The sequence below is a fragment of the Centroberyx affinis genome, unplaced genomic scaffold, assembly GCF_046629955.1.
Source record: "Centroberyx affinis isolate AG114_WGS23_722 - 3 ecotype Tasmania unplaced genomic scaffold, CSIRO-AGI_Caff_v1 ptg000399l_1, whole genome shotgun sequence".
NCBI classification, from domain to species: Eukaryota; Metazoa; Chordata; class Actinopteri; order Beryciformes; family Berycidae; genus Centroberyx; species Centroberyx affinis.
In genome coordinates, this window is record NW_027279067.1 from 516,311 (window position 1) to 535,068 (window position 18,758).

At 39.4% G+C, this 18,758-nt stretch overlaps 1 protein-coding gene across 2 annotated transcripts in view; it reads right to left on the bottom strand.

Moving 5' to 3' along the window:
* The window catches only part of LOC139641764 (rho GTPase-activating protein 42-like), a 67,052-nt gene that overhangs the window by 41,914 nt on the left and 6,380 nt on the right, over positions 1 to 18,758 (bottom strand). For both annotated transcript variants that reach the window (XM_071516350.1, XM_071516349.1), the window contains exons 2-3: positions 5,835 to 5,930; positions 1,896 to 1,957 (exon numbers count right to left, since the gene is read on the bottom strand). In XM_071516350.1, coding sequence (XP_071372451.1) covers positions 1,896 to 1,957; positions 5,835 to 5,930 — 158 coding nt within the window. The remainder of the gene's footprint in view (positions 1 to 1,895; positions 1,958 to 5,834; positions 5,931 to 18,758) is intronic.

Sequence of the window (18,758 nt, forward strand, 5' to 3'; positions counted from 1 at the left end):
TTTTTTTTGTATTAAATCTATCGCAGTGGAAAGAAATATTATAATGACCATCAGCACTACATTTTATAGCCTCTGTGAGTTGTCATTGTTACTTTTTTAATGTATTTACTTTATTTCCATTACTTTGCAATCATGCATTTTGTTGTTGTCAAACAGTTTTCCTCCTTATGGAATTGTGGTGTCGTTTAATTTCTGTTATCCAATTCAGCCGTGTCTTTGCTTGTCATCTTGATTTGTTTTTGTTTCTTTGTTTCCGTTGAGATTAGATGGTTTTTGGGTTTTTTTTATAAGCCCCTTAGGTTTTTTTTTCTATCACACCTGGATGAATTTGTATTTCTCTCTCTCCTCTTTCGGTGTTTCTATCATAAATATATGCAAATAAATATATTAAATTGTAAAAGGGTGTCATAATTTTTACTGTTGCGTGCTTTCCCATCCAGAGTTCTGCCTCCAAATGTATATGCTTTCTGGTTTGTGGCATGCACTCTAACAGGGCCTGTATGTAACTCGGAGTGCCCAAATCTGCCATGACCGTCCCGGACAGCCATCAGATGACCAGCACAACACCAGGAAGACAGAGTCACAACCATATGCCAGTGCCTGGTTTGAGGCACCAGGGACACTGAAAGCCAACCAGCCCTCTGTCACACTGAGTTTATTGGTTAGTATATCACATCCTCCTGTGTTTGCTTCCTAGAAACGGTTCTATGGATACTCCAGATAAGTGTCTGGTGAGATTAAACTAGTAATCCGCAACATTTTCATATAAATAAATGTCCATTTTGCCACTCTCTTATCGCTGATACAACACAATATTAATTCGACCTATAGCCAGTTCATGAAAGCTTTTACATTCGCTGTTCTGTCTGGTGTGATCTTTCCCAAGAAAAATCGGCACCTACAGAAACTCAAACCTCATTAACAGATAATCCAAGGAAAAAGACGTCACAGCACCGCCCACACTGTTTGATTGACAGGTGAAGAATCTGGGAAGTGCAGTGCAAAAACATACAACAATGACCATTTATCACTAAATATGTTACTATAGTAATAAAAAAATAAGAATCCCACAGATTACCACGTTAAGAGAGATTCACTGTGTAAACCTTGACCCTGTCTGTGCAGTCTGTGATATAAATAACATCTGTTGCTTTCTAGATTAATGAAATGCCATTCATTTTTGTACGGCATGAAAAACAACTTCCACAGACTTGAAAATTGCCTGAGCTAAGATAATCCATCACAGTAAACATTAAGCCTTCGTTTTGTTTTGTCAAACTTTCTCTGTTTTTATCGTTATGCCACTGTGCCTGAGCTGAGAGTTTTCATATCTGGGTGCACATTACGTTACGCTCGGCTTCTTGTCAATCACCTGACACCCACAGGGAGAAATGGAAGTCTCCGCCAGGAAAAAAATCTCTCCCACCGTACAAACTTTACTGTCACATCCATGTCTTCTTTTTCGGGACATCTTTGTTAGCGAGGAGAGCAGTTAATGTTGAGTTAGGTTTGATACCGTGAAGTTTGTGTTTTAAAAACAAGGAAAAACGAGTAAAAAAAAAAAGCTAATTGCATACAGCATGCATTGCAAAAGGATTGGAGGAAATGTAAACTGGGCTATAATGGGCTATAACTGTAAGTGACACTGCTATTCTCCTTTAAGGCAATTTCACTAGTTCCATGTATGTATATCCTATGATCCTTTGACTGTTTTTATTGTGTTTTGTGTTGTATTTCAAGTTATTGTTATTTTGCCTTCCAACAAGGCCAAGTATCACTTTCTTGTGCTATCTGCGGTCAAATATACATGATTTGTTTTTTTTTGTTTTTTTCATGTAATTTTCTATTTCTGAAATCAAAATCAGATGAAAATAAAAACAAAACTTCATTCTTACCAAGCGTCTCCTTTCCTCTTCGACAGTGTTCAGCAGCTGGGAGAATTCTTTGAATGACTGGGCTGAAACATAAAGAAGGATTATTTACGTAACGCCATATTAAGGGTGAAATATATGTGTGTGTATCCATTAAACGCATGAGCATGTATGACAACGATGCACAAGAGGTCAATATGGTCACCAATTGAGCAAATACCCACAGATCCACTGCATTACACTGCGTTATTGCGTTCAGTTGATGGAGGGTGTAAAAGAATCAGTGGCTCAGTCATTAAGCATCAGATGTTCCTGGCACCCCTCAAGGCCTGTAGCATGGCGTTAAAATGTTTATTTTCACTGCAGCTTCAGAGCTTTCAGCACAGCACATCTCTGAACCTAACAAAATCATGCAGCTGTCCAATTTAAAACCCAGACTGGCAGTAAAAAAAAACACTTTCATTAAATGGAAGCCATTGATTGCTTCCCTTTATTTTCTTCACCTGCTACGCTGTACAATACACTGCTGCAGTGTAGGGGACGCTGAGGCGGGAGAGATATGTTCGCACCATCTGCGCTGCACCGCTACAGTAGCCCATATTACATTCTGTAGGGCCGGATGAATTCAGCATACAGTACATCGAGGCTTATCTGGCAGTGAACTGTGCCTTGATAGCTTCACAGCTTCATTAAATACGGGGCCAGATACGAAGTGGCCTCTGTTGGTCAGCCCCTGTGTCACCCCGTGTCCAGCCATTTAGCAGCGGTCGAGCTGTGTGCTTGCCAACACAGTAACATCATTATCAGCCACGCCGGCCTGGCATGAGAGCCCATGCATCATCTCAGACACTTTTGTCCATTTACACACCAAAGCTTTTAAAGACCAGGGAGCAATGATTTTGTGCCAGTGATCCTGCAGGCAGGCTGGCCTCCTATTAACGCCACTAGCTCCTTTATCAACGGCACAAACCTCTCAGGGGGTAAAGGGCACAGCTGGAGCCGTTGATGGGACAAGATTAGACTCTGAAGAAAGGAAATGGGAGTCAAAGTGGGGTTACAGCTTGCATATCATTCACTGGTAAATGGAGGAAAGGCAATAGACCTGATAAATCGCTGAACAAAATAAATTTCACCCACCTCCAGAGATTGCTGTTGAAACGATGAACATTTATATACTATATGTTGGCTAAATGTAATAATAACACTAAATGTAATAATAATAAGTCATATATATAACTTTTCATCCCATACAAGATGGAGTAAAGCTGTAAATTTATTGTTGAAATAATTCTATATATTTGTATATGTACATTTTGCTTGCCTGTTAAAATAAGATCTTTACATGGAAGGGTATAGCATTTCCCACCAGTTCCCACCAGTATGGGTTTAATGGTTTAAAGGTCCAAAGGTTCCCTTTCTAATTGATATTTAGCTTTTTAGTTCTAGATTTTGAGTTCATCTCACTCCACTACAGTCTGAACACTTGAGAGACTAAAGGAATGACCTTCTGAGACAAGGGCCTATAACTTCTCCAAAAATTAAAATTTCTATAGCCACATCAATCTTTTGGCCCCATTGATTCCTAGATAACTGGTGTGGAATGTGAATGTCACTCCAGGAAGTCATAGAGAGAAATCAATAAAAGGTCAGGTGAACCCGTCTGGCAGCACATACAGGATCCTGATGTTATGTGGGGAAGTTGGGAGCATCAAAGTGAACTATACCAGTGCTGCATCAAGATGATGGCTGGCATTCGCGCAAGGGTCTGGCCATGTCAGTCAGAAAGCTCAGTTTCATTGATGACTAGATTGATTTCAACAGGCTATTACATTTTTTCCTCAAATAGTAATCATGGCCTTTTCTCTCTGAGATGGTGAGGAAACAAAGCAGTGTGGCCTACAGTGTGAGAGAAAAGCATTTCGCTTTAAGGAGATATCGAACACTAAACCTCACACAAAATAGCCTACTTGGGCCAGTTATGGTGCAGGGAATTGTGTGCTGTGGATACAAGGAATCTCAAAAATTCAGAATAGTATTACACATTATTAAAAATAAATACACATAGTATTACATGAACCCATTGAATCATCCCACTACTACTGAACACTGATTGTGCCTGTGTTGCAGCCACGGAGGTCCTGACTAAAGATCTACCAAATTAATTCGCCACTGCCTGCATTAGGCAGTCAATAAAATGCTTCCCAACAGATGCCCGCGCCTGTGTCATTTGAGCCCGCTCCACAATGCCAGCAGTCTGCACTATAAATACCGGGCAGATCCAAGTGGATAACAGGTGGGCAGCCAAATATCCACTGTTCAATCTGAGATCAACAGCGCTCTTGATAGGAGGCCAGGGAAAAGGGTGCACCGCTTCAAATTAAAGCATGCTAGATCCTAATGAGGCCTGGATTTGGGTGTGGGTTTCCCCAATAAGCATAATTGGTCTTCTCTTCAACCCGGCCTACCACACAGCCTCTGCAGCTTTGTTTCATTACGCATTCGCATGAACATTACAGCCTCATGTGGAGGAGGTTCATATCCAGTCGAGGCCACACAGATGGACAGTGATTCAGCAGTCTTCAGATCCACAGAGCGAAGGACTCAAGCTGGGGATAATGAGCAGTGCAAAAAAAAGAAAAAAAAAAAAGAGAAGCGGAAGAAGAGGCCAGACTGGGAGTCCTGCCCATTAGAGCCAGAGAAGCCTTCTGCACAGCTGCTTTCATATTCCTGTTGGAGGATTGGAGGTTCGCACCTCCATTAATCTCTGACACTGATCACAATTAGTCCCTTTGATCTCTTAAAGGCATGAAAAAAGATACAGGGGAAGCATCATAAGCAAATCAATAGCATTAATTATACATGCAATGCAGACAGTTGCAAGATCTATACTCATGAAGCAGATCTCCCTTTCCAGGAATTAGTATGCTAAACTTCTGTCTGAAAACATTTCCCACTGAGTCTGGTAAATCATTTCTGGTAACACTTTACAATAGTCTTATTCCTGTGTATTCACCTGTGTACTAACCTATGGAAAAATATTGTAAATTGTAAATACACAGTTATAAGTGCGCTTTACTTTAATTAAGTCATTCCAACTTAACAACCAGTAAGTACACTGTACTGTTCTAAAGCATTACATATAGTATTTCTATTGCCTTATTTTGTATTTTGTGGTAGGTTTGCCAGTGTTTGTGACCAGAATTTATAAATTCATAAGACTAAAGGTAACACTGCACTGAAGTACTATTCCTGCAACCACTAGTGCATTGTGCTGTGAACTTATTTGTCAAATTCAACTGATTTGAATTTGTCCTGTATATATACAATATAGTTTTATAATAAAAAGTTGAGCGCTGCATATTTTGAATAACCCACAAATCCTGTGCTTCAGTGAGGGTCCATGTTAACACTGTAAAGACAGGAGCATGTTCTGCATGATCTTTCTCCAGCTTTCCTCAACACTTCTTATGCCAGGTGCCAGAACTCTGTTGTACTTAGTACATTATGTTTGAATGACACTTTGAAGTTACATTGCATTGTGACACCATTGTAAATACATTACATATTAAGGAGATTTTCATCAAGTACCAACACAGCAATATTGCGTACTTACAATACTTTTCCATAGGCTAGTACACAGGTTAATACACTGGAATAAAGCCATTGTAAAGTGTTACCACCTTTCTCTTTTCACTTTACTGCTTTTTATTGATATAAAATTGCTCCAAGATAATAATATCACATCATATTTTGAGTACTTGGTCCAGGACCAGGGGACATTGGCTCTCATGTTACGTCTGAGGAGAACAGCCAAGCCACTCCCTGGAGAATCCTTACGGAAATGCCAGGGAAAAGGTCATGATTGAGGTGACAGTCCAACTAATTGGGAAGAGCAGAGAGGAAGGAGATGAAAGATTAGGAGGAGAGAGAAACCCTCCTGGGCCCGGCCTTAACGACACTTACCGATATTCACCTCGTCATCTGTTTCTGCATCACCTATGCACTCAAACTGGAACTCCTGCAGAGACTGGGAGAACTTCTGGACGGCAGCAGAGAGATCTGAAAAATGAGAGGGTCTGTGCATTAGAATTAAAGCATTGGACAGCTGTATTGTACATGGAAGGTTTGTCTGCAAAGCACATGGCTCCATGGGACGAACGAAGCTTCCTTCTCACATACGTGCAATGGATACACGCATTATACCAAAGCCATCCATGAGCTACTGAGCGTAGGTAAAGAGGGTAGTGATGTGTGGGTTCACTTATGACCCGCAGGTCCGGCGGTTGCACCAGCATGTCAAGGCAGGCTTTGGATCAGAAAAATCCTTTTTGATTAAAGAGTGGTTGCCAGCAAGGCGCTTTATGTGAGAGGAAAAAGTGCATTAGAAAAATAGCTTAATAAATCATCCCTTTGCAAAGGTTATCTTAATCTAGTTTTGTTCTTGTTCTCTGGCAGAGTTGGCCCTGTGTAAGTGGCCAGCACCTCAGTGAGCATCTCAATTTATACAGGCAGCAATCCTTTCCTTTCCTCATCACAATGTTTCAAAGTCAACCCTAAACTTATTTGCCTCCAGCATTTGAGTTCACTATTAGTTTTAGCCACAACTGTAAAATCGTGGAATTTTTATCCAAGAAAATCACAATGCAATTTATGAAGCTGTTGAGACTGTTAACTTAACAACTTCTGGCAGCAAAGAGTGCACTTCTATGTCCTGCTGACTGTCCAATTTCATGCCCACTGACATTCATAGAATAGCAGTTTATAAGTGATTGATTGCAATATTTAGTTTATCACTTGTCCATTGATCATAATACCGAGGTCTGTCCAGCAAGATTAAGCCCAGCATGAGTTGTCTAACCTTTCTGTCAAAAAATGATGCAGTAGACATCGACATAGTTAAAAATCCACCCTCAGATACTCGTACACTCATAGATATCATCAATTTATGATGTTCGGTGCATCCCGGTTTGTGATGAAGTGTTGTAATTTACTTTGTCGGCATACCCACTTTCCCCCAACCTGCCTCATCAACTTCTACTTCGGTTAATGAGTTCCTACATTTCCCAGAATGACTTTCGAAAGAAAGAAAAAGGCGTGGACTTGTTGCATTCAGCTTTAGGTTCTACCGATAGGAGGAGAGAGCGAGAGTTTTTTTCCAGTCAAGAAAAAGTGAGAGTCGCCCCTTACTCAAAAAGCAACATGTCAACTTGTGGCTGCATTGCATTACAGTCTATTGAGTCTACTGTTGTGGGGGAGAAATTGGTCTCTCTGCTTCTTCTATGATGGATTTCTCCCTGTATGACTGTTGAATGTCTGTGCAAAATGGTGAGTCTATAAAGTACACTTTGTTCTTTGATTTTGAGGGGCTGAAACTAAAAACCTGACATTCATGTTTTAGATGGATGATTTTTTTCTGCTATCAAACTCGATTGTAGCTGCTGGAAATATCTCAACATGACGTCACATCACCTGCGTTTGGCCAGTTGTCCACGGGAAAAAGAAAAAAAAAACACCACAAAACAAGAAAATGGGCAGAGAAATGGAAGGTACATTGCCAATAGCTGTTTTTAACTGTTAATGTGTTTTAGGGCTGTTTTTTTTCCTCTAAGAGAAAGAAGGATGCCTTCTGAAGTGTAAAAGATGATGACAGGGATGGTGGTTTCACAGGACTTTTACAGGACTTCAATTTTTTCCAATTAGGCTACATAAAGGCACCACCTGTAATTGCAGTGCTGCTCAACAACAGTGATTCATGGGATATTTTTCCTCTCTGAAATTGCCTGAGCTTTCATACAATAACTAACAGTATACGGCTGCTGAACAAGAATTTTATATGTATTTTGAGGCTCTAAAAGTTTGGTTCTCTTTTTTTTTTTTTTTTATAAACACTGGTGAAAAAACTGATATGTATTTGGAGGTACGATGGGTTAAGAAAGTTCTAAAAATCATTTCAAACTATCGAACTTTTTGAGAAAATAAACAAACTTTACCCAATAATTTCCTGGTAAAATAAATTCCGGATTGAAGCAAGTCCTAAAAGCATGCAGACCATGAACCCTACACAATGATTTGCATGCCAAAGATCTGGGACCTGTGTAGGACAATGATCTGATTTCAGACAGATTCTCAAGGAAACAGATCATATTTGGAGGAAAAGCAATTAGGCTGCTTTTTTTTTTTAAAGGCACAGGGCTAAGTGACTACAGAGCTGACCCACGTACAGCAGACAGAATCATGAATCATCTATAATTTTTTTTATTATGCAACCAATTTCATAAAGGTGAGTGTGCGGGTCCACTGTGTTAGCACTGTGAGTATGTTCTTGCTGAGGTGAATCTAACCTATGTTTACATTTACAAGTACTTTAAAGAGTGGGATGATGCTTCAGCATGCAAAGAAACTTTTATCATTTCATAGTTCAGCCGAATTCATAATTAAAGGCAAAAGAGCAAGTGAGATTCTAAAATACTCTGACATTTTAGTTGTCAGCCTACACAGTTGAAATTTACAGAGCGAGACACGCAATTTCCTATCCATTGTTGACAGTGAGTCACCAGTAGCTTCTCTCTCTTTCTTATCTCATCAGTAGTCATGTCTTCAGCTCAGAGAACTTTGAACTTAAAAGACACCTGTCTGCAAAGTAGGATAAATGTACACAACAAGATAATATATACACGGTAGACACTGAAACTTATGAGTTACCGTGATAGAAAAATCATTAATTAGAAGAACTGGAGTTTGTAAGGTGTTTTCAAATTGTACTTTGAAAGTCTGGATCAAAACAAAGACTCAAAAGTCACTGTTTTTCTGCAGCTTTAAATTAAATTACATTGTACTCCTTGTTTTACTGAGACTGAGTTACAGCAACAGGTTGAGTTCTATCCCAGTCTATCTCCTGACCTGCTCCTGACAAGTAATTAGCTTTGAGTAGCTTTAAGTCTCTTTCAGTAAAGTAATATGAGACATGAGTGACATGAGACACAACTGGGGAGGATTTACTAAATTGTTTTGAATGTAGCGTAATGTAGGCCTATTAACCAATCAAGGGCGATGTGTGTGTGCGTCGGGTGAAGGTGAGATGCCTTTGCAGCTTATTTTCGTGACTTTTTGCTGGGCTGTGCTTTTTACATATTTACTGTGTTGTTTTGCTTGGTTGTAGGTTGCGTATTTAGCAATTGGCAATGTGTGCTGATGGTTAACGGGACATGCACGTTGCACATTTGGCATTGCATAATGGTGAGAGGGACACGTAGTTTTTGGCATTTGGCATTGCGTAATGGTGACAGCATATGGCAATTTGGCAACAAAATACATGTTAGGAATGAAGTGCAAAATTTCATAGTAGATGATCCTATTTTTCTAGTTTTGCATGGTAACGTTGTGCGTGTGTGTGTGTGTGTGTTTGAGAGAGAGAGCGAGAGAGAGAGAGAGAACTGATTGATGCTATGGGTCATTGTGTGGCAACAATCATATATTTATATAAATTGTATAACCCTAACCCTAACCCATTGTAAACCCTTACCCTAACCCCAACCATCTCACTCCTCATGCCTAAACCAACCAACACTGCAGGTCACAGAATCTGATGGGTCACCAAATACGGTAGAACACCAGCACTGCATACTGCTGTTCTATAATATTCATCATTTTACTGAAACTAATTATATTCTTTTCAGTATTACCTTCCTCATTATCTAAATTAGTGAAAAAACAACCTCTCTCATCTAAATTACATTCTGAGGGTGTGAGTCACAAGACCTCTTAGGGACGTATTACTCCCTATTAGTAGTCCCTATTAGTAGTCCCTATTAGTAGTCCCTATGGGACAGAGAAAGAAACCTGTTTGGAAAGAAATACTGACTAGTTTTAAACACTCTTCATTACTTCTTTTAAATTCCAAATGGTGACATGTTGGTCAGAGGCCACATATATTTTTAGTAACATTTTAGAACCTATATGCTTTAGCAAGCTCTTTGGCAGGTTTCTCAAAAATAATCCCACAAACATAACAACATAATTAATATCATAATGTTTGACTTGCTGTCACCATAAATAAAGTATATTATTGTATGTAATGCAGATCCTTTTTGGAATAAAAAAAATCCAACTTTAATAATCAATTCACCAATTCTCAAGTTCAAGTAATTGTTTTTTTTCTTTTAGTTTAGGATTTAATACAGAAATTTACTAACTTCTTCATTTTTGATGCTTGACTTGTTAAAACTGTCGATACACAACAATTTTGTGTATTATTAGATCCACTGGAGGCAATGTTTGAAGACAGTGGATAGTGTGTGGTGACTTAAACAGCTCCTACTGTGGCAATCATAGTTTATCTAAGTAGCAGGCATCCCAAATTACAAACTGGCCTTAAAAGCCCTCAAAAATCAATGCTCTCACCCCTGGAAACATAAAGTGCTTGGAGAGCTTAATAAAAAAAGAACCATGCTATATTTGTCTATGAGCTACCTTTTCTCTACCTAACAGCAAGCATTCTGTTATATTGTATTTCAGTGTATTTCAGTTATTGGTAAGAATAGAGTGGCAAAGCACTCAATAACTGTGAGTGAGATTGAAAGGCTTTTACAGACAGCTACTCTGTCTTGATTGTGTATTTTTGAACACTTGTACATGTTTTAGTAGCAGAGTGTCACTCAGTGGAACTTTCCAGAAGACGTATTGTGCCGGTGCTGTGCTCCTATCATTCCTGCTTTGACTCTAAAGCTGCTGATTTGAGATCAATACCTAGCTGCAGTTGTCTGGATGTGCTCACAGGACCATCAATAATAAATGATCTTTTGGCTCTGACTTTCAGACAGGCCCCAACTCTGCCGAACGGACCTGTGCCTTCAACTGTTCGCATAGTTCCCCTAAGCCACCAAAAACGAAGGAAATGAGCACAACTCATGGAAAAGGCTGCATCTTTATTGCACTACCTTGGACTCACCTTAAGAAAAAAACACACCCTTGATTTTACTGATGGTGTATTTCCCATATCCATCTGAGCGTTGCATTCTCATACTCAATAGCCCTCTTAGCAATAACTCGACGATAATAGCATAGCGAGCAATCCAATGTAATGTCTTAGAGCCACTCAACAACGCACCTATTACTCTGGTAGCTATGGTAGCATCATTGTTTTTTTCTTATTTTCAACAGAAAAGACATTACGATGAAGACAATGAACTCTGTGCAGCTTGAAAGCTATCTGCCTCATCATTACTGAGGCCTCTGCATGACTAAAAATATCTCTCAAGGCTTTGCATCTGTTTATTATCTCTTGCAAAGACACTCAGTATTGCAAAGGTACTAAAATGTGCCTTAATTTGCTAACCTCAGAATTCAACGGAGAACCTGCTAAAACCATAATTGTATCAACTGTACAAAAAGGTAGATCTAAGCAATATTTCTGATTGGATGAATAGGCATTTTTACCACAGCGTCACGGTTTTCAAGAGCCAACTTCATGTCAGTCAGTCATGATGAAACACTTCACTCCTCTGTCAAACTTGAATGTGATAAAACTCATTTTCTACTAATCAAGTCCTTTATTGAGCACTATACAGGAAGAAAAGTCGCATTGTTGTCAGAGTTTAACTTAAACTCTAGGGTCATCAATGTCACTTCAGAGTTCTCCTAACCAATAAGGATGAAGCAGGGGCGGGACCAAGAGCCGTCACCCTGCCGTTTTGTAGATAATGAGGTCGCTGGTGCACACAGCCCCTACATCTTTATTTAGCTACAGTTCTACTCCCATAATCCTCTTTGCATATGCAAATTAATTTTGATGACGTCACGCGCCATACTTCTAGTTTCTTAATCTCTTTGTTTGCATGGATTGCTGTGATACAATGTATGTCGATATAAATCGGCTATTAGATAGATAGACTCAACAGTAGCTGGTTAATTTCTGTGTTGCTTTTGACTGGGAACTGATCATTTCACCATTGATAGCATTATCTGATTGATTTTGTGTTAATTTTGTGTTGTCAGCTTGTTAGCTAACCTAGTGAGCTAACCATCACTGTCTCATTGTTAACCAATCTGATCAAATCGCTTAGCTAGTAGTTTGCTAAATTAGCTTGCTCGTTAGCTAGCAAACAAAGTTAACTGAGCTGACTCTTCTCAAGGTGTAACTCGGAGTGCTTTTGGGTCGAAAATTTTATTATTAGCCATTGTTAGGCTTGACCCGATTAGCGGCTGGATTCACAGCAAAAGAGGTGGTGGTACGGTGCAACCAAAGGTGTTTATTCACCCACAAAGAGGACATAACAAGACAGCGACAAAACTAGTTTGACATAAATGAGAGGCATGGCTGCGAGCAGCTCTCCAGGGTCCTAACAACAGCAGAGTCAGATAAACACTGGCAGCCTTATATACCCTGCCACAGGTAATTACCTGGATGCTACCAACTATAGGGGTCACTTAAACAATAGCATTCAACAATACAATATACTGCCCCTTTAACCTGCCATTCTACATATCTATCGAATCCATACAGTTAAATAGATGTTGCTCTCAAACAATAAATACTGCAACATGTAAACGATATACATTTTAGTTCAAACCCACACAAAACACCCCCCTCTGCTATCTCATCACACATAGTCCCTCCCGGAACTATCTATAGGTGCTCGGACACCCCAGGGAACTCTTTTGCCCGAACACCCTGGAACACAGACAAGACAGCACAGGTAAGTTGCATGAACCAACAATTAAAACCCTTACATTGCACCAATGTAGTATTGCACTTAATTTATATTGCACTTAGAAGTATTGCACTTAGAAATATTGCACTTGTCCATACCAAATTATGACATTCAACCAAACAATGAAAACCCATTCAATGTCAGGTTAAGTACTGAACATTTGTTTGCTTCTACAGGTGGAGCTGATCGCCATGCTGAGTAGCTGAACCAGCAGGACAAGATAATATAACTCACAAACAAACTTAAAATGTTTTGTAAAATATATATTCAATAAAATACTTTAAATCATGACTCTGTGTGCAATTATTAATGCTGTGCAAATGTTACTGTGCAAATTATGCTGTGCAAACTATTCAATAAGTCAAAAAGTATACAATATAAATGTGCAAATAGTGCAAAGGATTGGTAACGAAGTGTGCCTTTGTTACAGCCATATTGTTTAACAGTGTAAGGTTACAATGTTCCTGAGCCCATTGTGGCAAAATTTCAGCTTCCCAATTGAAACCAATGAATTATGATGTCCACTCACTATAATACTGTAGGACTATTATACAGATTTTTTGTGTTTTTAACCCACCTTTTTCCTTTGTGTTCGATTGCCCTGTAGCCTGTTTGTTATGTCTTGTCAGCTCTGAGCCTGTAAATGAATCTACAGCCTATAACCTGTTTATTGTGCCAGGAGTTCAGTTTCCTGACTGAAGCTACAGACTGAAATGACAAAATGTGACATGATCACCACGCCTTCTCAAAGCACCAAGCTGGGTCACAGCTTATTACGTGCTTGTTTTGAACCTATTTTTATAAGCTTGTGATTCATCTTGTAGCTTGTTGGTTCCGCTCACAGCGTACATGTGGATTTTCTGAAATGTCTATGGAGAAAATGAATGGGGAATTTACTTCCCGGGCCACTGAGGGTGAGCACGTTTCAGCTCTATAGCTAAAACCTATGATAAGACAACACATACTCTGGCACTTAATAAATCACATTGTTGTATAAGCAGTGCGTTGTATGTATTTAATGAGCTATAGCCGAACGTTGCTGTGTCCTCCATAGAAAAGATCCTGAAGCTGATATAGGGAACCAGAGAGCTGAGATCACATTCAAATCAACTAATTATGTCTATATGTAATTGCACCAAATGCATCATGGACTGTGCAGAATCCTTACTTGTTGATATCATGGCCTGAGGAAATACTCAATTCTGGCTGGCTGGAAAGTCCATTACTTTTTTCACCATCATTCTAAATTAATGCACTAGCAAGGTCTGAGTATGTCATTCCAGCCATAGCCCCGACTGTCATAAAATAGCCTGAATAAATAGGTTTTCAAGTTGCCTTCATGATGAGGCTTACTAGTGACATCCTGTTGCTGCTACCGTCAAGCTCTATGATAACTTCACAACTGCAGTAGATATTGAACATATGCATGAATAAATATTTACATTATTTTAATTAGAACAATGCTCAAGACAGAGCTGCCACAACAATTTTCAGTTTACATGTGCAGTATTTATTCAGCTTGGGAACGGCCACGGATTATTTTGGCTCTTTCCTCATTAGCAGTTTGATATCCAAGCAGTGCAGAGAAGAAAAAAAAAACTGCTCAAGTAGTTGCAAAGAAACCAACTCACTAAAAGCTATCACAAGATCGTGTAACAAAGATAAATGGAAAGAGAAAGAAGGTATAAAGGAAGATAAATGGACAGCCCATATTCTTAACCTTTGGCAAGTAGCCAAGGGATAAGCACACTCCAAGTTATGTTGTATTTCAGCAGACTTCATGGAGGCAAGGACCCTCTGCCTCAGGTTGGGTAATTTTGAATCAATGCATCATCACATAATGTGTTATCTCAGTCAATATGTTGTTGCTCACAGCAGGTATTCTACTTTCCAATATTTTGTCTAGTGTTTTTTTTTTTTTTTTGCTTTAATGTGTTTTTTACCACTGAATTCTTAATAAATGCATCATCAATGTGTTATCTCAGTCAATATGTTGTTGCTTACAGCAGGTATTCTACTTTCCAATATTTAGTCTATTGTTTTTTTTGGCTTTAATCTGTTTTTTTACCACTGAATTCCAAGTTCTTGCTTATTTATGTATGAATTCAGTTTTTACACCACAAATCTGTCAATGTGTCCATTTTTCCAACAAACATACGGCCCTATATGTTGCAATTTTTCTCCGGTTAGTACGAATGCACTGGTAACACACTGTATAAAAGCCCATACAGTATGTTCTTTACTATGATCACAGTACTTCAATGTTCACGCTTATGCTGCTCAATGCAAGTTAGCCATGTCATTACTAGCCACACTAGCCATATCACCATCATCACAGTAAAGAATGCCCTTCATAGGCGTTATTGCTGTAAGGGCATACAGGAGCAACCAAGATTGGCTTCCAAACTAAATAGGCAATGCAGAAAGAAAGAAAGAGGAAAACTGACACCTCAGCTGGGTGTGTGGTAAGTATAGAGACTTCATGGCTCCCTACATATTTCATCCTGCTCCACTTGTCCTCTGACAGAATTTGCTATATTCCATCTTGAGTATGAGTATTGAAAAAGAGCCGTGTTGTTCAGGGAAGCAATAAAAGGAAATAAGCCCAATGTTGATAAGGTCTGAATCTCAAGATGCTATTTACCCCATGAAGTGTAACACTGAAATGAAAAGAGAAGCAAAACAGCTACTGGAGCCAGAGTAACAGACAGAAAAAAAACCCGGACTTTTTAAGTTTTGACTCATTAATACACTATTTATACTGACTCCTGAAAAAAAATAATGTGTTCTAATTTTATTAAGTTCAACCAGCATTTTATCTCACCTTGCATGCAAGTTTCTCATGCCGCACTTAATCAGGAGTAATTATTCTTCACGCAGCGGGCGTGCACAACGGGGCAACAGACAGAACAATTGTTATGGTGTAGCCGCAGTCCGGGTTTTAATCAAAGAAGAGCGCTCGGACCACCCAGCCAGGACATGGTTGGATGGAGCAGCTAGCCTAGTTAACTCAGCGCCCAGTGTGTGAGATGTGAGAGAGGACTGTGGTTGCCAGTCACCACACATCACAGCCCCCTGGGTACACCCTTTATCTCGTCTCCAGGGCAACCACATACTACCGCATTCCATCTGCTGACAACCCCTGACAAAACACAGACAACACTGCAGCAAAATCTGCAGTTTTCCTGAAAAGTGCTGATATGTATGCTTACTACAGTACCAGCTATTAAGACATAAAACATCATGGAGGAATATGCATAAGCTTTGCAACAGAAATTCTGATTTCCATAGATTTTGGGGTTGGAATTATAGATTCTGTCTGACCAAAATTGAGTTAGCCATATATTCATGATCACTGAATGCTACTCAATGCTTTTGGGGGTTAAATGTTTAAAAAGATAGAAAGTACATAACAGTTTTGCCGGATGAAATGTCAAATCTTTAATGCTCAGTACCTCAGACCTGCACACAGATTGAACCGTACAATTTCAAGCTCACAAAATATACAAAGTGTTTTAAAAACTTCCCTCAGTCTGTTGACTGGCACATGTTGAGACAGGCTTGAAGACAGTCAGCATGTCGGCTACTATTCTTCCAGCACCTTGTATTATGTTCCAGCCATGTTCGTCACGAAACTAATTGTTGTGGTAGCAGACACGGCACGTAAGCAGCAGCATCCTTGCATGTGCTTTCACTCCTAGGAATCTCCTAAGGCGTATTAATGAAACGCTTTAACACAAATTAGTGCACAAAAGCTTTTAAAACCTCTAGCCAAAGGCATAAATGCTCTCCATAAGAAAAAAAAAAAGTGTGCACAAAAAAAGAATTCATCGCAGCTTTTGCTAAATAGCTCACGTTCACATATGCAGCATATTCTCTCTCTAGTGTTTGTTTACAAAGTGCATTCTTGGTGTCAAGCCTTTTCTATACCTCTCTGTCTGTCAAAAACAGCCTGCAACAATGGATTTCTTTTGTAGATAGTATGTAACACAGCGTATTGTCTGTCTGTACATCACAATCTCAGAGAGCGGTGAGAAACACCACAGCTACTTTATCTCGTCAGCGAGACACCGCTGATTCGAGATGAGAAGGTCTTCAAAGGGGAACGCTTCTATGCACCCAGCTTAACGAGAGACAGGGGATCTCTTTGATGCAACAGTAGGGTGCATTGTGCCACTTTGATTCTATTTGGGGGATTGTGATAGGGGGAGCAACGCTTCAGGTAAGGCCTCTTCCACCTGCTTACAATTACGCTTCGCCCGTCAGCCACCCAGCAGGGGAGGAGCAGAGCTGCACTCCCGGAGCATACAGAGCGTTTCCCACCGCCAGATGCTACACCTAAAACAATATCTTGTCTAATAACTCCACTCTCACTGCTGTGGTAGCAGGGAGTCACATTAAGAGGCACTTGGTCAACCTGCTACTCATTCTACAGCGACGGAGGGGTCTAAATAAATAAATAAAATGAAAATATGACTGAATAAAACATGAAAGGAAGTGAGTACAGAGCACAGACTCGGGGGTGCAGTGATATGTACCGTGTTGCTTACTCTGATTATGCCGTGGGACAAAGTTTTGCTTGGCTGTGATTGAGAGTTACAGTAAGTGGATTTAATACTGAAACTGTGGGCAACAGTATTCAGACCACTTCCTTCTACTTCCAATACGCCATACGCCCTATACACACAGTTACACTTCCTTGGGTTTTCCCAATATAGAGAAGTGTACTGACGTGTTTGAGATTCAGGCTTACATTCTCTTAACTGGGGGGTTAAGATAAATCTAGGGTTAATAAAGTGTGTGAAAAGGGGTTAAGACAACCCAAGGTTAAGAGATAACCCTAGATTAAGAATGCAGTGTGAAAAGTTAAGCGCTTGAGAAGGTGGAATAAATCCAGCAAAATGTGTCCAAAATCACTGCTACTTTTCTGTCTTATAATAATCTAAAATTAGTTGCCTATACTGCAATCTATGAATATGAATTGACTACTAATAATTTGTTAAACGCAATAAATTATGTTAATCCTGTACACTTCAACACAGATCAAATTTCATCCAGGGTTTAAGAGATAAGTGAACTTCCATAAAATAAACCCATTTCTACAAATAATAAAGTCTATCCAAATATGCTGTGATGAGACAGAGATCACTAAGGATCAAAATCTGACGGCGAGATATCTGCCTTTTGTTCAGCTATCTGCATAGATTGAAGACATCATCTTTGATATGAAGTTGCGAGGCTCCAGCCTATTCTTAAGCTCAATAGAAAAAAGATCAAAGTTATTAGCCCTTCAGTTCTGTTGAAATGAAAAAAGCCAGGCAGGCCAGCCAACATCATTTATCAAAAAGTCTATAGCCTTTAGCCCAAGCTGAGATAGATTTTTTCAGAAGGGCGAGGAAACACAGACAACACATCTCACATGACTTTTAGCGAAGATAAAATTTGTCCCAATCTGAAACAGACAGCAGTCAGAAACAAATTTCTAATTTGAATGTTCTATTAATTTTTTCATGGGAATTTATGCAAAAAATAGACTTAACAAATCTTCAATTTTTCTAAGCAGTCTTCTTGCTGTAATCAAGGCATGTACAATTAGGCTGAACCAATTTCCGAGAATTAAAGGCTTTTTCTTTTTTTTTTTAAAGAGGCGTACAAAACGCATTTAAAACCCTCGTTCCCCAAACACTTTCCAATAATACAAACTTGGCAACTCATGGGTCCAGGCGCTGGAGACTGTTTATTTAAATATTTCTAATGCACCATCCAAAGTTAGAGTTTAGCATTTGCGTAGGCTAAGTCTGAGTATCTTTCCCAACACGTCTCCTCTCTATCAGAACAATGTATGCCAGAATCTATGACAGTTGACCCGACAGGTCATGTGTATACCAAAATAAATTCACTGCAAGACTATGGCTATGTGCCTCAATCCTGGTCTAGTGTGAGCAAAATATCTCAGCGTTGTATATTGAAGGAAAAAGCCTCTTGGCTCAAGTGAAAGGAACATTTCTAAACAGTCTTCGCTGCCATCACACTCTGTTAGTACTGAGCTATCTGCTTAGTTTAAACGGACTGCACATGTAAAGCATCATACAATCCATTTACACTGACAGAAAAATAGAATACATGTGAATGATGCTACAGTGTATGTGTATGTAGCATGTTGCAACGTGGAGGAGAA